The 13,970-nt window shown below is 36.1% G+C and overlaps 1 protein-coding gene across 1 annotated transcript; it reads right to left on the bottom strand.

The window, feature by feature from the left end:
- Positions 1 to 4,940: 4,940 nt before the first annotated feature.
- LOC136800806 (uncharacterized) lies at positions 4,941 to 10,793 on the bottom strand. Its single transcript, XM_067057462.1, has 7 exons — positions 10,733 to 10,793; positions 8,299 to 8,479; positions 7,641 to 7,867; positions 6,400 to 7,473; positions 5,647 to 6,125; positions 5,358 to 5,508; positions 4,941 to 5,170 (listed from the first exon to the last, which is right to left on the bottom strand). The coding sequence occupies exons 1-7, from the start codon at positions 10,791 to 10,793 to the stop codon at positions 4,941 to 4,943; spliced, it is 2,403 nt and encodes an 800-aa protein (XP_066913563.1).
- Between the last annotated feature and the right edge of the window lie 3,177 nt (positions 10,794 to 13,970).

Below are 13,970 nucleotides of genomic sequence, written 5' to 3'. Positions count from 1 at the left end.
ATAAAATTCGCGTCCTCCCTGCAGATTTCTGTAAAGCCCGAATGGCTAGATGTCGTGCTTTAAACTCTTCCAAGCAAAAAAAGTGAACATCGCAAAAAATATTGCTGCTATTGTTTTCGAAAACCCGCTGAAATTCTATTATGATATGATGTCACGTGACTTCGGTAGGATTTCCTCTACCTAACCTCGGCACACTTTTCAGCCTAAGCACGACATCTAACCCTTGGGTAGTCTGAATCCCAGACCTCTACAAAACCCCAGGTATCTATAAGGAGCACGAATCCGTTAGTGGATGTCAGCAGCCTAGTCCTTGAGCTTTATAAATCTGTTCCTCCCGCTAAATTTTTTTTCCCCATCTCGCATACACGCGAGCAGAAAAAAATTAGATGATCAGATTCTAGGCTACAAATACAAAGATGGTAGCTTTTTGCAGCGCGTGGTCAAATTTTTTTTTGTGGAAGAGTTTTTTTGGGTTTTTCCGTTTGTTCGATGATGCGATGGAAGATTGTTTTTACTTGTTTTTAGTTTCTTTTTTGTTGTTTTTGACTTTCCATGGAAAGAAGCTTCCTATTGAATTCATTAATAGAGACCTTCAACGGAGTATTCAAGATTAATCACATTAAAATCACTTGTTTTGGTATGGTAATCTTTGTTCGTCTTTTTTAGTTTGATTAAAGTTCAATTATTTTGGTTTATAACCTTGCCGCCCATTATTTTCGAAAGGATAGATTATATTGGTGTCCGCCCCAGGCCAGGCTAAAGCTTAAAAGGTCAGGCTGGCTCTAAAGCTCTAAAACAGCATCTAATAACATGAAAACCAAAATATATATGATTCTCCAGACGATATCTCAATCGAACGGAATCGACGATCGAACCAGTCGAACCAAATCTAACGCAATCGACCGATAGAAATTCGATTGTCGAACGCAATCGAATCTCAATCGAAGGTCAAAATTCTGGGTAATATTCGATTGGTTCGATTGTTGTTCGACTGGCTCGATTGTTGATTCCGTTCAATTCAGATCGTCTGGCTTTATTCTTGAATAATTGCAATTCGATTGTGGAACGTAATCGAATCGCAATCGAATATTACCCAGGATTTGCTGTTCGATTGCTTCGATATTACGTTCGATTGTATTCGATTACGTTCGATTGATTTAATTATATTAGTTTTTATTCGCTTTGGTATGGTACTTTAGCACTCGGCCGCCCACTAAAAAGCCCTAACAAAGTGATCCAATTTAATTTAATCAAACTCATCAAATAGACAGGCAGCTGACGACATCCAAAATCTGGATGACTTTGGGACAAATGCCGAGCTGGTTTTTCTTATTCCTATATGTCTACTGATCCGAAAACACTTACTCGGCGTCCGAAAAAATATTTACCGGACGCGTCCGGTAATATTTTCTTAACTGATGACGTCACAAGCAAAACGAAAAATTGTTGACACCAAACATAGACATATTATATACCGATCGACGCGTATTTGAACGTAGATTAAGAAAAAGGTCAGGAACGATACCTAAAAACTGTTCTATCGAAAGTTATAAGCCATTGAAATATGTCACGTGACCTCTTGCTGAGGGATGTCGTTTTCTGCGAAAATCAATACAAATAAAAGTTTTGTGACCTTTTTAATGCGAAATAACTATCTACACTCAAGTTGGGTTAAAAACAATTCTAAAAAATAATGAGAAATACCATAAACTACTATGGGTTTAAAAGAAAACGGGAGGAAAAAGTAAAGATTGTAACTCGATCAAGAGTACTTTACTAGCACAGCTTTAGACTTTAAATCCGAAAATCCGACAATAGAAAAAGTACCCACCCATACATACAATATAATACATTATATACATAATATATACATAATCTAGAGTTTAAATTTCATCATGTCAACACTTTCAAAACATTTTCAAAGCGTTCGTTATCAACGTCAAAATCAACATCAGTGTCCGCGTCCACTTCTTCCTCCAACATGTCTTGGAGCTGATCCTCATTGAAGCCCTCCTCGTGTTCATCGCCTTCGTCTTGATCAATGTGGTCTTCGTTTGCGGCATTTGTGCACCCTTTACATCTGCAAAACTCTGTACAACTAATCCCGTGGGCTCTGCAAGAGCAGGAACGGGTCGTACACCCTTTCTTACAGCCACACGAAATTTGTTCCAAGATTTGCGGAGGTGCTGGGGGGAGAAGCATCCACTTGATACTAAGTGTGTCACCGTTTCTCGACCAACCATAACCATCAGGGTCTGGAATATTGGGATTGTTCTCCAAGGATCGTTTGATGACGGCAGTGACGTAGGAGACGCGTTTGCAGTGTTGAAGTAGTGCGTCTCGTGTAGGTGGTAATTTTTGAGGCTCGGTGCTACCATTTTTGGCGGAAAAGAATTTTGTGTATCTCGCCTCGTTGACGTTTGTACATCCTTTTGCACCATACAACATGCAGACAAACTCCTCGATGACGGGAAAGTACTTCGCATTAAAATCAAAGCTCTCACCGATTCGTTTGAATGCTTTCCGAAATTTCTTTGAGTCTTTGATCAGTTTCATGGCTTTGACCTTCCCAATACCATGGAAAGCGCTGGTATAGTCATTGCCAGTGAAAGCATGGAGTGCTGGCAACACTTTACAACAACAACCTTCTCCAAGATGCTTGGCAATGGCCGTGATATCAAGGGTTCGGAGATTCTCACCCGAACCAGTCTCGACGTACAACTTTGTTCCATTGAAATGGGATTGGAAATAGATGGCATAAATCGATATGTCACTGTCGACGGTCTTGATGCAAACTTTCTCGGCTAGATGTTGACGAGCAGCATGTTTTCACCACAAGGAACACTTTAGTGTCGGCTTCTTCTTGATCCGTCGATAGGTTGAGTTCTTCTTCACAGAGTACCTGAACAATAGAGACAAGAAAAATCATTAGCTATAATCTACTAAATATTAATTCTTTGTCACAAACTTTGTACTAAAGTGCTATAAGAATAGTAAGTATGTCACAAACCTGGCCGTTAGATGAAGTCAGCTTGAAGAATTTTGATCCCAAGTTGAAGTAGATGGTCCGACCTTCAATGATGTTTGAGTGATGATTAATCCAATCTTTCAAAATAAAATCACACAGCTCCAACTTGTTGGATGAATCTGCCAAAAACTTGCTCCATTGTTTTGGACACAAACGATGTTTTCCTACTTCCATTTTGATTGTACCGTTGTTCTGTCTTCTCTGTCTTTCGAAAGACTTCACCGAACCTTCTTTATACTGGTCTGTCACAAAATATACAATAGAGCTGACTGCTATCCTCTCGAGAATTGATTTGGATACATCACCAAACGTTTCAACTTTCTTCGGGTCAACTTGTTGGAGAAGGACCATTCCATCAAAGATATAGGGGATGTCGTTCGGAAGGGTATACGTCACTGGACCAGAACATTCAGATTCGATCGCAGCTTAAAGGTAAAGCAAAAAAGAAATTGATTACACATTCTCTAAAACAGCTGAAAATAGGGGACAAAACAAGAAAATAATCACTCCTTAATTAAAATTATATTTCTTATTTGACATTGACATAAATAAGTCAGAAAACTCAAAACAAAAATAGCAAGGCTATCATTCTACTTACTCATCAGCTTGGATTTCATTGTTTTCACCATTGTACCATCAGGAAGACCAAGAGCCCATGGAATTGGACTGAGGGAATACTGGAGCACCTGACGTAGGGATATTCCTGACTCACATTTAGCGATGACGAGAAGCCGACCAAACATCGACCTTTCAGCAGCAAGTGTCACTAATTTATCATTAATCTTCATCGTTGTCTTCGTTGTCATGTAGGAAAACGTTTTAAGCTTCAGTTTGGTGATCGGATCGTCGTAGAACAATTTCTGAGACGTTTCAATACGATCACGAATGAAACTTTTCATCGCAGTCTCACCCTTTCCAACAGCCTTAATCAAATCATTTTCAACCAAAGGAGATGCTTTGTGCCCAGAAGATACATTGATGAGGGCGTCCCGCTTTTGAAAAGGGGAACCCCAGCAATTCAAAACCTCGTAGGCTTTTTCAACGGTACAGTTATTGAACGTGTGGCGAGATTTTCCTAAATCTTTAGGGATTGTTGGTTTCTTCGTTTTACCAAAAGAATTTTCAATGTCGTTGATACATTTCGAAGCAATGTGGCTAGTCAATACCCAACGTTGAATCGTTCCAGGAGAAGTGCTATATCCTTTGATACCACCATGACACTTCTGATCCCTGTTGATTGTTTGTTCAATCGCTTGATCAGATGGAACCTTGTTAAACTTTCCGCAAGTTCTTTGGACAGCAAAATTCCCGTTTCTAAAAAAGAGCGTAACTTAAGTTTAAGATTTCCGAGAAAGATTTTTTGAACAGCAATTAAGGGATGAATCAAAAAGTATGTGATGACAAGACAAATATGAAGACCGAAAAAGTGAAATAATGATTAATTGGCCTTACTTGAATTCTTCGTAGATATTTGGATGCGAAGTAGGAAGTTGAACCATGTCTGACCAGTAATACGTAAAGAAGCGTGAATAATTAGGGCGATCGTACGCGAAAAACCACGGAATCATCTTTTTCGTCGTCTCTAAATGTAAGTTCCAATCGCCAAGCTTGATGGACCGTTGAAAGTTGAAGAGAATGTCCATCATCTCAATGAATGAATACCAAAACGTTGATGTTGGACCGCGTTCGTTTTTCAAAACCTTTTCGTGTAGCTCGATAAGTTCAATGAACTCAGTATCGTCAAATACGGCGGAAAGCGCTTCCAGAGTTGGCTTAAATTGAACAATAATTCAAAAAAACTTACAACTACTCTTAACACCCCTGTCTCTTTGTCTCCTAAACCGCAGAGCAACCAGAATGGTAAAGACTTCAAATTATGCTTTTATGCTTATTCCGAAGATGAAAATCATTGCTAAAAACACGTCTGATTAAATTCAAAAAGTACCTTTTCTTTACACAACTCAAAGTCTGATGAAGAAATCACTCGTTCAAGGATGTTTTCGCTGGCCTTGCCTCTTTCACGGATCCATTCTTTGAAATTTTCCACCTTGAAGCGTGACAAAGCGTCGTACACGTTCTCTAACACCCTTGTTGCATAGTTATATTGCTTGCCGTTGAGAACACCTTCCAGCGATCCGCTCCCTGATTGAATAGGAAAAATATACATAAATCGAAAAACAGATAGAAGTTACTTACAAATTTTAGATGCTAAAATAACTCTTGATTACAGATAAGGTCCATTTAGAATTAAGCTGTTCGCTCGAGTTATGGATACATGACATGTAACGATCTTATTAGCATTATTCAAAACTTTATTTTATTCTCTCACCAATCAAGTCTCCTTCGATAATCCAATCTCTCAAACCAGCGTCTGCAAACCTCTTCCCAATAACAGCAATAAAAATGCATTGTGCATGGAAGGCACCCATTCGAAGAACGATGAAGTCTTTTAGCTCCTTGTAGACTGGATTCATCAAAATCTAAAAAATAAGGACAAATCGATTTGATTGACTTGGACCCAGTAGATTCTTGATGAGATAAAATTACATACCAAAAAAAACTTGAACATGGGATATGACTCGATTAAATAATGAGGAATCTGCCAATGGCGAACCCACCTCACAAGCCTTGGCATAAATAGCCTGATCCAAGACAACATCAGTTTCTGCTAACCCGAGTTTTTCAGCTTTTATTTTTGATTGGGTTAACAGCTCCAAGACAGCATCCATCTTGGTTGGTGATTTATTTATTGCTGGTAAGTAGCAAATATTGTGAACTTGGTCGTTAGGCTCTGGTGTTATGAGGTAGTTAAATCCTTTCCATCCTGGCACAAGATTGGAATGAGCCCGTAAGAATGCCCAAAAGAAATTCAGCAGCTCGCAAGCACGAAACAAGTCACTTTCATTCTCTTTAGGTAGTTTCTTGTTCTCTGGCCCATCTCTCTTCTTTGTTGAATTGTATTTTAGGAGCGGGTTTTCCACAGCTTCGAAAGAACGTTTTCGGTTTGTATTTAGGCGTTGACTTATCCTTCTCGTTTGATTGTTAGATTCATGTTTTAGTTGGATAACGATACCGTTGGTAACGTGCATTGATACACCTAAATTAAGAAATTCTTAAATTAAGAAATGTTTAACTATGATTAACAGGCCCAATTTGGTGAGCTTCTCCCTAAGCTGAAAAAGGAAAGAAATTATCACACACACTTAAAGAATCAAACTGAAAATTTAAGCTTCAATGCTGGTCAACTTGTTCTTTTATGAAGTCCTTTAGCTTGACTCGAAGTTAACGCATGACTGTGTAAATTGATTGGCAAACCATTTCAGTAAAGTATAGAAACACTAAAATGAAAAAGCGACCTATAATAAACAAACCTTTGATCGATTCCGGATTGATATCATTGTTGTCCCAGACGAACGTAACGAATATAGATGGTAGAATTAGTGATGGACAAAAACTTCGGATTGATTCGTTGTACATTGCATCCATTGCGAGAATAGTTTCAAGGTAGTTAACATCGTCATAAGAAATGCAATGGCCGAACTTATTCATCCAACCGACCAGTGTTTTCGAGCCCGTTTTCCTTTTGATACAAAATCCCAGTTTTGTTTGTTTCGAGCACCGAAAACGACCAGCTCTACTGTTATAAATCACGTCCTCGCAAAGTGATGAAATAATGGCTTTCTTACGTTCGCTTAGTCTTGAGATAGGAGTTGCCGTGAGCACAGTCGTCATGAATAGTTCTAACTCGGCAGGGATATGTGTTTTGGATGAAATGAGTTCGTCTTCATTCGGTGGCCAACTTGTGTATGTATCAGGGAGATTTTTAATGTTTTTCTTGATTAATTTTCCCACGTTTTTAATTTGTGTTTGTAAGGAAGGTGCTTTTTGCTCCTTAGCCTGTTCAATCTTTTTAAACAGGATCTCAATGATTTCACCCTTTTCAATTTCTTCATTGAAGAGGAAAGCCTCTCCATACTTAGGTGACCACATCGAAACTTTACCACAGAAATGTGCAATGACTTTGTCCGTCAAAGTTCGTTTGTGCAACTTTTTGCCCTTACGAGGGAGAGCATTTTCGTAAACTTCTACCAATCGGTCAAGGGTAACTAACTCTCTCTCATCTAAGACTGTTGATTGAACGTAGTTGATAACAGCGAGTAAAGATTCCTCGTTTTCAGGACTTTTTGGAGCTTCAACTATTGGCCGTGTGAAAGATTGATAGCAAGTTCTATGGTAATGAATTTCCTGTGGGACAACAATCGAATTCCAATTCAAACCACTCATATATGCGCGAAGATTGGGATTAGAATCACATGCTAAAGCATATCTCTGAAGTGTCTCGGCAGCTTGTCGCGTGGTACATTTCGTAACTGGCTCATAGCCTCCACCTTTCATACATTTCTTTTTGTAGCAGATACAACATTCCACGTCAGCCAATACCCGTCCTAAAAATTTGAATGCAAATAATCTGGTTCGAAAATGTTGACTAGAAGAAAATAAGGGTAGCATCAAAACGATTTTTCCCTTTCGCCTTATAAAAAAAGTACTTAATAGGAGTAAACTCCGTGCCGTTACTCGGAAAGGTAAGCTTGAAAATGATTTAAGTGCTTACCACAACGATCTCGCTTCCGGTTTGATCTGCGTAACGGATTCGAATCATCATCATCATCATCGTCATTCGAAGTGGTTTCCTCCTCTGCGTACCTCTTTTGAATGCGTTTGAGAGTGGTCGAATGGGTATAAATGCCGTAGCATTCGTTATGGAATTGCAATTCATTAGAAATCTCAAGATTCAGATCACGAACCAGATGGATTACTTTGTCGTCTTTGCGTATTTCACTGATAAAAATGAGCAAGAAGAGAGTAGAAGAGTAGAAGGAAAGATAACTCCGTAGGTTTAGTATTTCGGACATAATAAGATCATAAAATTATTGAAGTAAGCTATGGCTCCATAAAACCATAAATAAACCCGTAAATAAAGCACATCCACTCCTTCTTATGCGCGCCTATAAATCAAACTGTAAACTCGAGCGTCATGTGCTGCTCGAAAATCTTTGACTAATGTTTCTTTCTTGCGCGGATACGGGCTAGAGCTTGCTCTGTTGTAAATCCGTAGCATTTTTTTACCACGGACCCAGGCTAGTGGAGGGTTTGTTGCACTCTCACCCAAAAAAGTACGTAAGAAGTTTAAAAAGTAGAAAAATAAAACTACTATAATGTCAAAAATCAAACAACCAGCTTTTAATGAATTAAGGAAGAGGTTCACTCACCTTGCATTTTTTACTTTATCCAAAGCATTTTGCGAGAACTTTCTCAACTTCAAATTTTGGGCACTTGCTCCAGAGTTAGCGTGGTGTAAGATACATCTCGATACAAGCTCCTGTGTTTTCTTACTTCTTCTCTTAGGAGTCAAAACCAATCTTTTATTTTTCTTCTTGGTCGAAGGAGGGGCTTAGGGACAGTAAACTCGGTAGCTTATCAACTGACAACAACGACAATTCAAATTTCGCGGCGAGGGATAACATAAACTCACATAATTTGCATAATTATTCGTCGTTGACTTAATTCGTTTCATATCAAAAATATGAAATCACACCACACACAGAACATAATATCAAAACATTATTTAGAATTTTTTTATTTTGTCTTTTTTTCTATCTTCTGATTGGCTCTTATTGTAAGATTAGATAAACAAACTCTCCGTCTTACAGTATATGCGCTCCTTTTGTAAAATATAAAATGAAATTCTATTGTAAAGTGTGCCGATGGAGAGTGAAGGAAAAATTTGTTCATTTTTTTCAAAAAGTTATGACATTCGTGTTTTATGGAAAAGTCAACAAGAGACAAATTCGTTTCTTGAGTGATAATTTTGTGATTTGACATGAAAGTATTTTGTATGATTTTTACAAAGCTCATCATAAAAATAACCTTCAACAAAATAAATAAAAATTACTTTAGACTAGCAGGCTAAAATACCGTATACAAAGCAATGTAATCAATCCCCCCAAAAAACATTTTCTTGAGTCTTGAATTCGTATAGCTGTCACCGAAAATAAGCACCGACAATTTTATGTTCTTCGAAAACGAAAGATGTCATTGTCTGTAAAATCGAGCATAAAGTCTCAAATTCATAAAACAACAAGAAACCACAACCAGTCAATCTATCCATTACAGTATAATACAATATCATGTCATGCAATCAAATCAGAATACAGAACTACAGCATAGAATCTGTACAAGTACTCTCTCTTATATATTGCCACATACGATAGTCAATGTTCAATCACAAATCTTTACTTTATTATTTGCCATTTTGGAAACAAGCAACTTTTGCTGTCTTTACGACGAATAGCATTCTTTTTTCTTCATCATTCTTCCCAAAAACATATCAGGTCGGGACCAGGTCTTGAAAACTTTTTCTGATACAGTATTCCAAATATATCTCTCGGCTCTCTTATGGTAATAGTCTCACATCATAATATAATCGAAGAAAGATCTTGCATTCAATGAGTCCCATCCTCTTTTCTACTCGTTTTCTGTTAAAATAATTATAAACTTCTATCGCTCACGAAAACTCCCGATTTTTTACCACGTGACCCACTCTGACCAATCAGAAGCTCACCGAATCCTGCGTTCATATTATGAACGCGCCCTTTCCCTAAGCCAGTATTCCAAGGCAAACTTAAAATCCGTAAATATAAAAAATCTTAAAGCGCCGAAAACGCTATATTGCATAAGCCGTGTGTCCTAGCCTTGTGAATACGGGCTTAGTTAACTAGGCTAGGAGGGGATGAAGGCAGTTCCATTACAGAAAAAAAACCAAAAACAAAAACACCATCTTCTTTTTCTCTCCGAAATTTTTTTTTCTAAGACGCACATTTTTACTTTTTCCCGCGTTAAAATAATTAAAAATGTAAATAGAAACAATTCAGGGGGTTCATGTTGCTTTTCTTTTTAACTACTTTTCCTAATGTAACACTAGTTTGATAACAATAAGCTAAATGAGTTATTTTAAAGTAAATAAGAAAAAGAGTTGATAAAGTAGATTGAGTTTAATAATTTGTTTATCAACATTTTAATGGGATTTATAAAAACTTACAAACCCCCGTGATTGTTGTATGTTTTGAAATCGAACGATTGAGAAAAAGAGAGAAACAGCAGAAGAGAAGTGTAAAAGATGGCGGATTTTGAGTGAGAGATGAATCGTATTTTTTATGATTTGTTTTGTGAATATCATTGACCTTAAATGATTTCAAGAACGCCGAGTAAGTGCATTTGTATCAAAAATGTATTTGTAACATGAATATCTACTTTATGAATTGTCCCTTAATTTTTCACTGTTTCACTTTTTTTGATGCAATTAGCTGCCTGTCTAAAACATAATCCTAATCGAACGAAATCGAAGATTATTCGAATGCAAATGACAATCGAACATATAGTTCAACTATCAATCGAACCAATCTAACTTTACTCAAACGCAATCGAACACAATTGAATATTACCCAGGAATCGGCCGTTCAATTGAGATTCGATTACGTTCGACAATGGAATCGCAATTATTCGATTGCGTTCGATTACGTTTGATTGGTTCGATTGCGATTTTTGTTCGAAGTTGTTCGATTGACACTCTCTGGCCTTGTAAACATTCCAACAACTTCCATCGAAATGATCTATCTCAGCTCAGTCTTACCATTCTAGCTTTACTAGTGCTGTGGATCATCAACGGATAGTATTCAATAGACCTTTTCGCCTTTCCATCCGCCATATTGAATTGTATGCAAAAATTATGGTGGCTGAATTGCCGTGGTGAAATTCCCTTAGAAAGTATGCAAAACATATGCAAAAAGAAAGTATTAATATAAAACTTATATGTATAATTGCCATTACATTAAGTGTAATCTTGTAGAAGAAAGAAAATTAAATTTGCTTCTTTTGAAAACTAGAAATAATCAAATTCGTTCATCTCTTAGAACAAGCACTTCAAAAAACCATAACATTAGACATAAACTCAAGCTGAAAAATCACCCGCGAAGGTACAAAAATATCCTTATTCGGCTGACGGTAAATTATTCTCCTGGGAATAGAACCGTCAGACGATCAAATCAAAACATTGATCTGAACCCTCTGAATGTGTGACGTCATAATTACTGCTTTCAGTGTGCGTGTTTTGAAAGTTTGATGTGTGTACTCCGTCTTGGTGGAATTTTTTAATGGCAGGAGAACAGAATATGCAATGTCTTTAAGAACAAAATTCTAAAAGGCTTTTGTTGTTCTGTAAATATTTCTTTTTGGATTAAGAAATTTCATTTTTTGTTGTTCTAATGATTATAATATTTCTTTATAAGATGCTTTGTTGTCTTTTTAATCTTTGTGTAAACTTGCATATGTTTTGCATATTTTCCAACTAAATCCAACCACGGCTTTTTCGTTCCTTATTTTTGCATACAATTCAAGATGGCGGATGGAAAGGCGAAAAGGTCTATTATCATTATCCCTTTATATTCATTCATAGAACTTTTGCAAAAAAAAGGAAATGGGAATCCTCATATCGAATATTTAAGCATATTCTGAAAATTTCATTCTTCCCCATAAAAATGCAAAAATGAAAAACAAAGAAACTTTCGTTTTCTGATTGTTTTCTAATCTGCCATGAAGTGTTATAAAATTCCTTATAGAAAGACACATTCTCCTACAAAGAGGCTTTAAAAAATGTCATTTTATCTTAATAATTTTGTAAACTACGGTCACAACCATGGAGTGCTGACTTTTAGTTTTATGACTTGTTCTCACTTCTTTGGTTTCCGTAGCTGTCCATAATAAAAAGAAAGTGAACTTTGAACATGCTTAAAATCGAGGTACTTCCACTAACTGCCTAGAAGTCACACAACTTTTGTCAAACCAAGTCTTTCATCATCATTTTGTGAACTTTGAACCCTTTGAAATCTTTTTTGTTTAATTTACTAAAGCGCTCCAGTTGCAAGGAACTGAGAGGCCGTGATAGAAAGTCCGCAAAGGAGCAATTAGTAGAAGAGACCACTTTTGTTTTTGTTGCAGATTTCAATATGAACTTCACAGGGATTACTTGTCAATGTGTTGTGTCAACTTGTCAGCATTGTAATGTTGAAAAGGGAAAGATAAAAGAGGTAAGACTATCCTAGTTTCTAATCCTGATTTATGAGTTTAAGTCTAGACTGCCAGGGCATTGACAAGGTCAGCCAAACATTTTTGCAATATTTCAAAATTTGTCTGCCGTGGGACAGAAAATTGTTGCAACCATCAATGAATAAATGTCTCTAGAACTTTGAATGTTTCAGAAAAAGGGTGAGGACTTAAAAAACTACATTCACTAATAATATTAGTTCTTTCATTTTTACCAGACGGTGTCAGTCAATCAAACAAGTTTGAATGAAAATCGCGATGGAACCAATCGAATTTAATCGAACGTCGTGATCGAATAATTGCGATTCTAATGATGAACCCAATGGAGTCTCAATCAAACGGCTGATTCCTGGGTAATATTAGATTGTGTTCGATTGCGCCTGATTGTGTCCGAATTACGTTTGATTGAGATTCGATTATGTTTTTAAATTTGTTTGATTAAATTTTAATAGATTACCCATCAAAATTGAGTTTATCTTTCTTGTTTCCAATGAAAAAAGGGTTGGTTCTTTTAAAATTCTTAGAGCCCGAGAAAATTACTACTGGCACAGTACCACATGTATTTAAGTCTCATTAGGTTCATAAAAATGGATTGCAAGCAATTATAAGTATTTCGAAAGAAAACATTGACGCAAAACTGCTAAAACTTGTCTCAAATTCAGGCCTAATTCTTAAAATTTTTATAGTTTTTATTGTCTATTCTTTTTTTGATCTTGGCCAGTTTATAGTCATTGTTTTAAATGGAAGATGACGAGTTATAAAAGAATTTTCTGGCGGTAAAAAAATGTCTTTAATTTTTATTGTCCAAATTTTCTTTGGAGCCTTAAAATCATTATGTTCATCTTGTGATAATTCACAATTGCAATAATATACTGATAATGTTTTGGTCATGTGAGAGAAGAGACATTCTGGAGAAGAAAACTTTGGCTTGATAAACAGTAACATCAGGTAAAATATCCGTTATGTTTTATTTATTTTTTAATCTTTAAACAATAGCAGCATATTTTTTTAGCTTTTTTAGCTGTTACCTACCTATTTTACATAATTTACCTTTTCTTATTTTTAAAAGTCATCATTTTTATGTATGCCTTTATTTATGCCTCTTCATTTAGTTGGGCTACCTTCGAGATGCTGCGACTTTGGATGAAAATATTCAATGGAAAAATAATAATCACACACCTATAGTATTTCTACCAACAATAAAGATTCATAGCATCAAAAGATTTGATCTATGTTTTCTCGATTTTTCATCTTCACTTAAAAAATAAATTGGAAAAATGTATTTTTCTCAAAAATTATAGTAGTTAGAATTGAAAAATTAGCAGAAAATGGCAAGCAAAAGAATGAAATCACTTAAAGCTTCTAGTTCTTGCTACACGTTTTTTTATTTTTTTATAAGAACAAACTATATAAGAACACAAGGCTTCGATGGCCAACATGTTAAGAACAAGTTAAGACCATTTATAACTTTACTTTAGGGACTCGAAAATACCAAATTTCTTAGGAAAACGGACAAAGATTGTGAAAATAAGAACTTGGTAAGAACATTTTTAGGCTTTAAAACTAAAAAAGTTAAGAACATCCGAAGGCTTAAAAATTTTTGGATGTTCTTATGAAAAAATAAACGTGTAGCTAATAAAATAACCTGTTTTTTTACTGGACCACTGTTTTGTGTTTTATTCATTTCAATCTTTGAACTAGTAGTTAAGAAACCTTCAACAAAATGAAGTGACGAAGTGCTGAGATCTTAATGACGTAATACTTATGACGTCATAATTTTATC

Source organism: Clytia hemisphaerica, unplaced genomic scaffold (assembly GCF_902728285.1).
Source record: "Clytia hemisphaerica strain Z4C2 unplaced genomic scaffold, Clytia hemisphaerica genome assembly, whole genome shotgun sequence".
NCBI classification, from domain to species: Eukaryota; Metazoa; Cnidaria; class Hydrozoa; order Leptothecata; family Clytiidae; genus Clytia; species Clytia hemisphaerica.
This window is presented reverse-complemented; position numbering and strand designations above follow the sequence as displayed.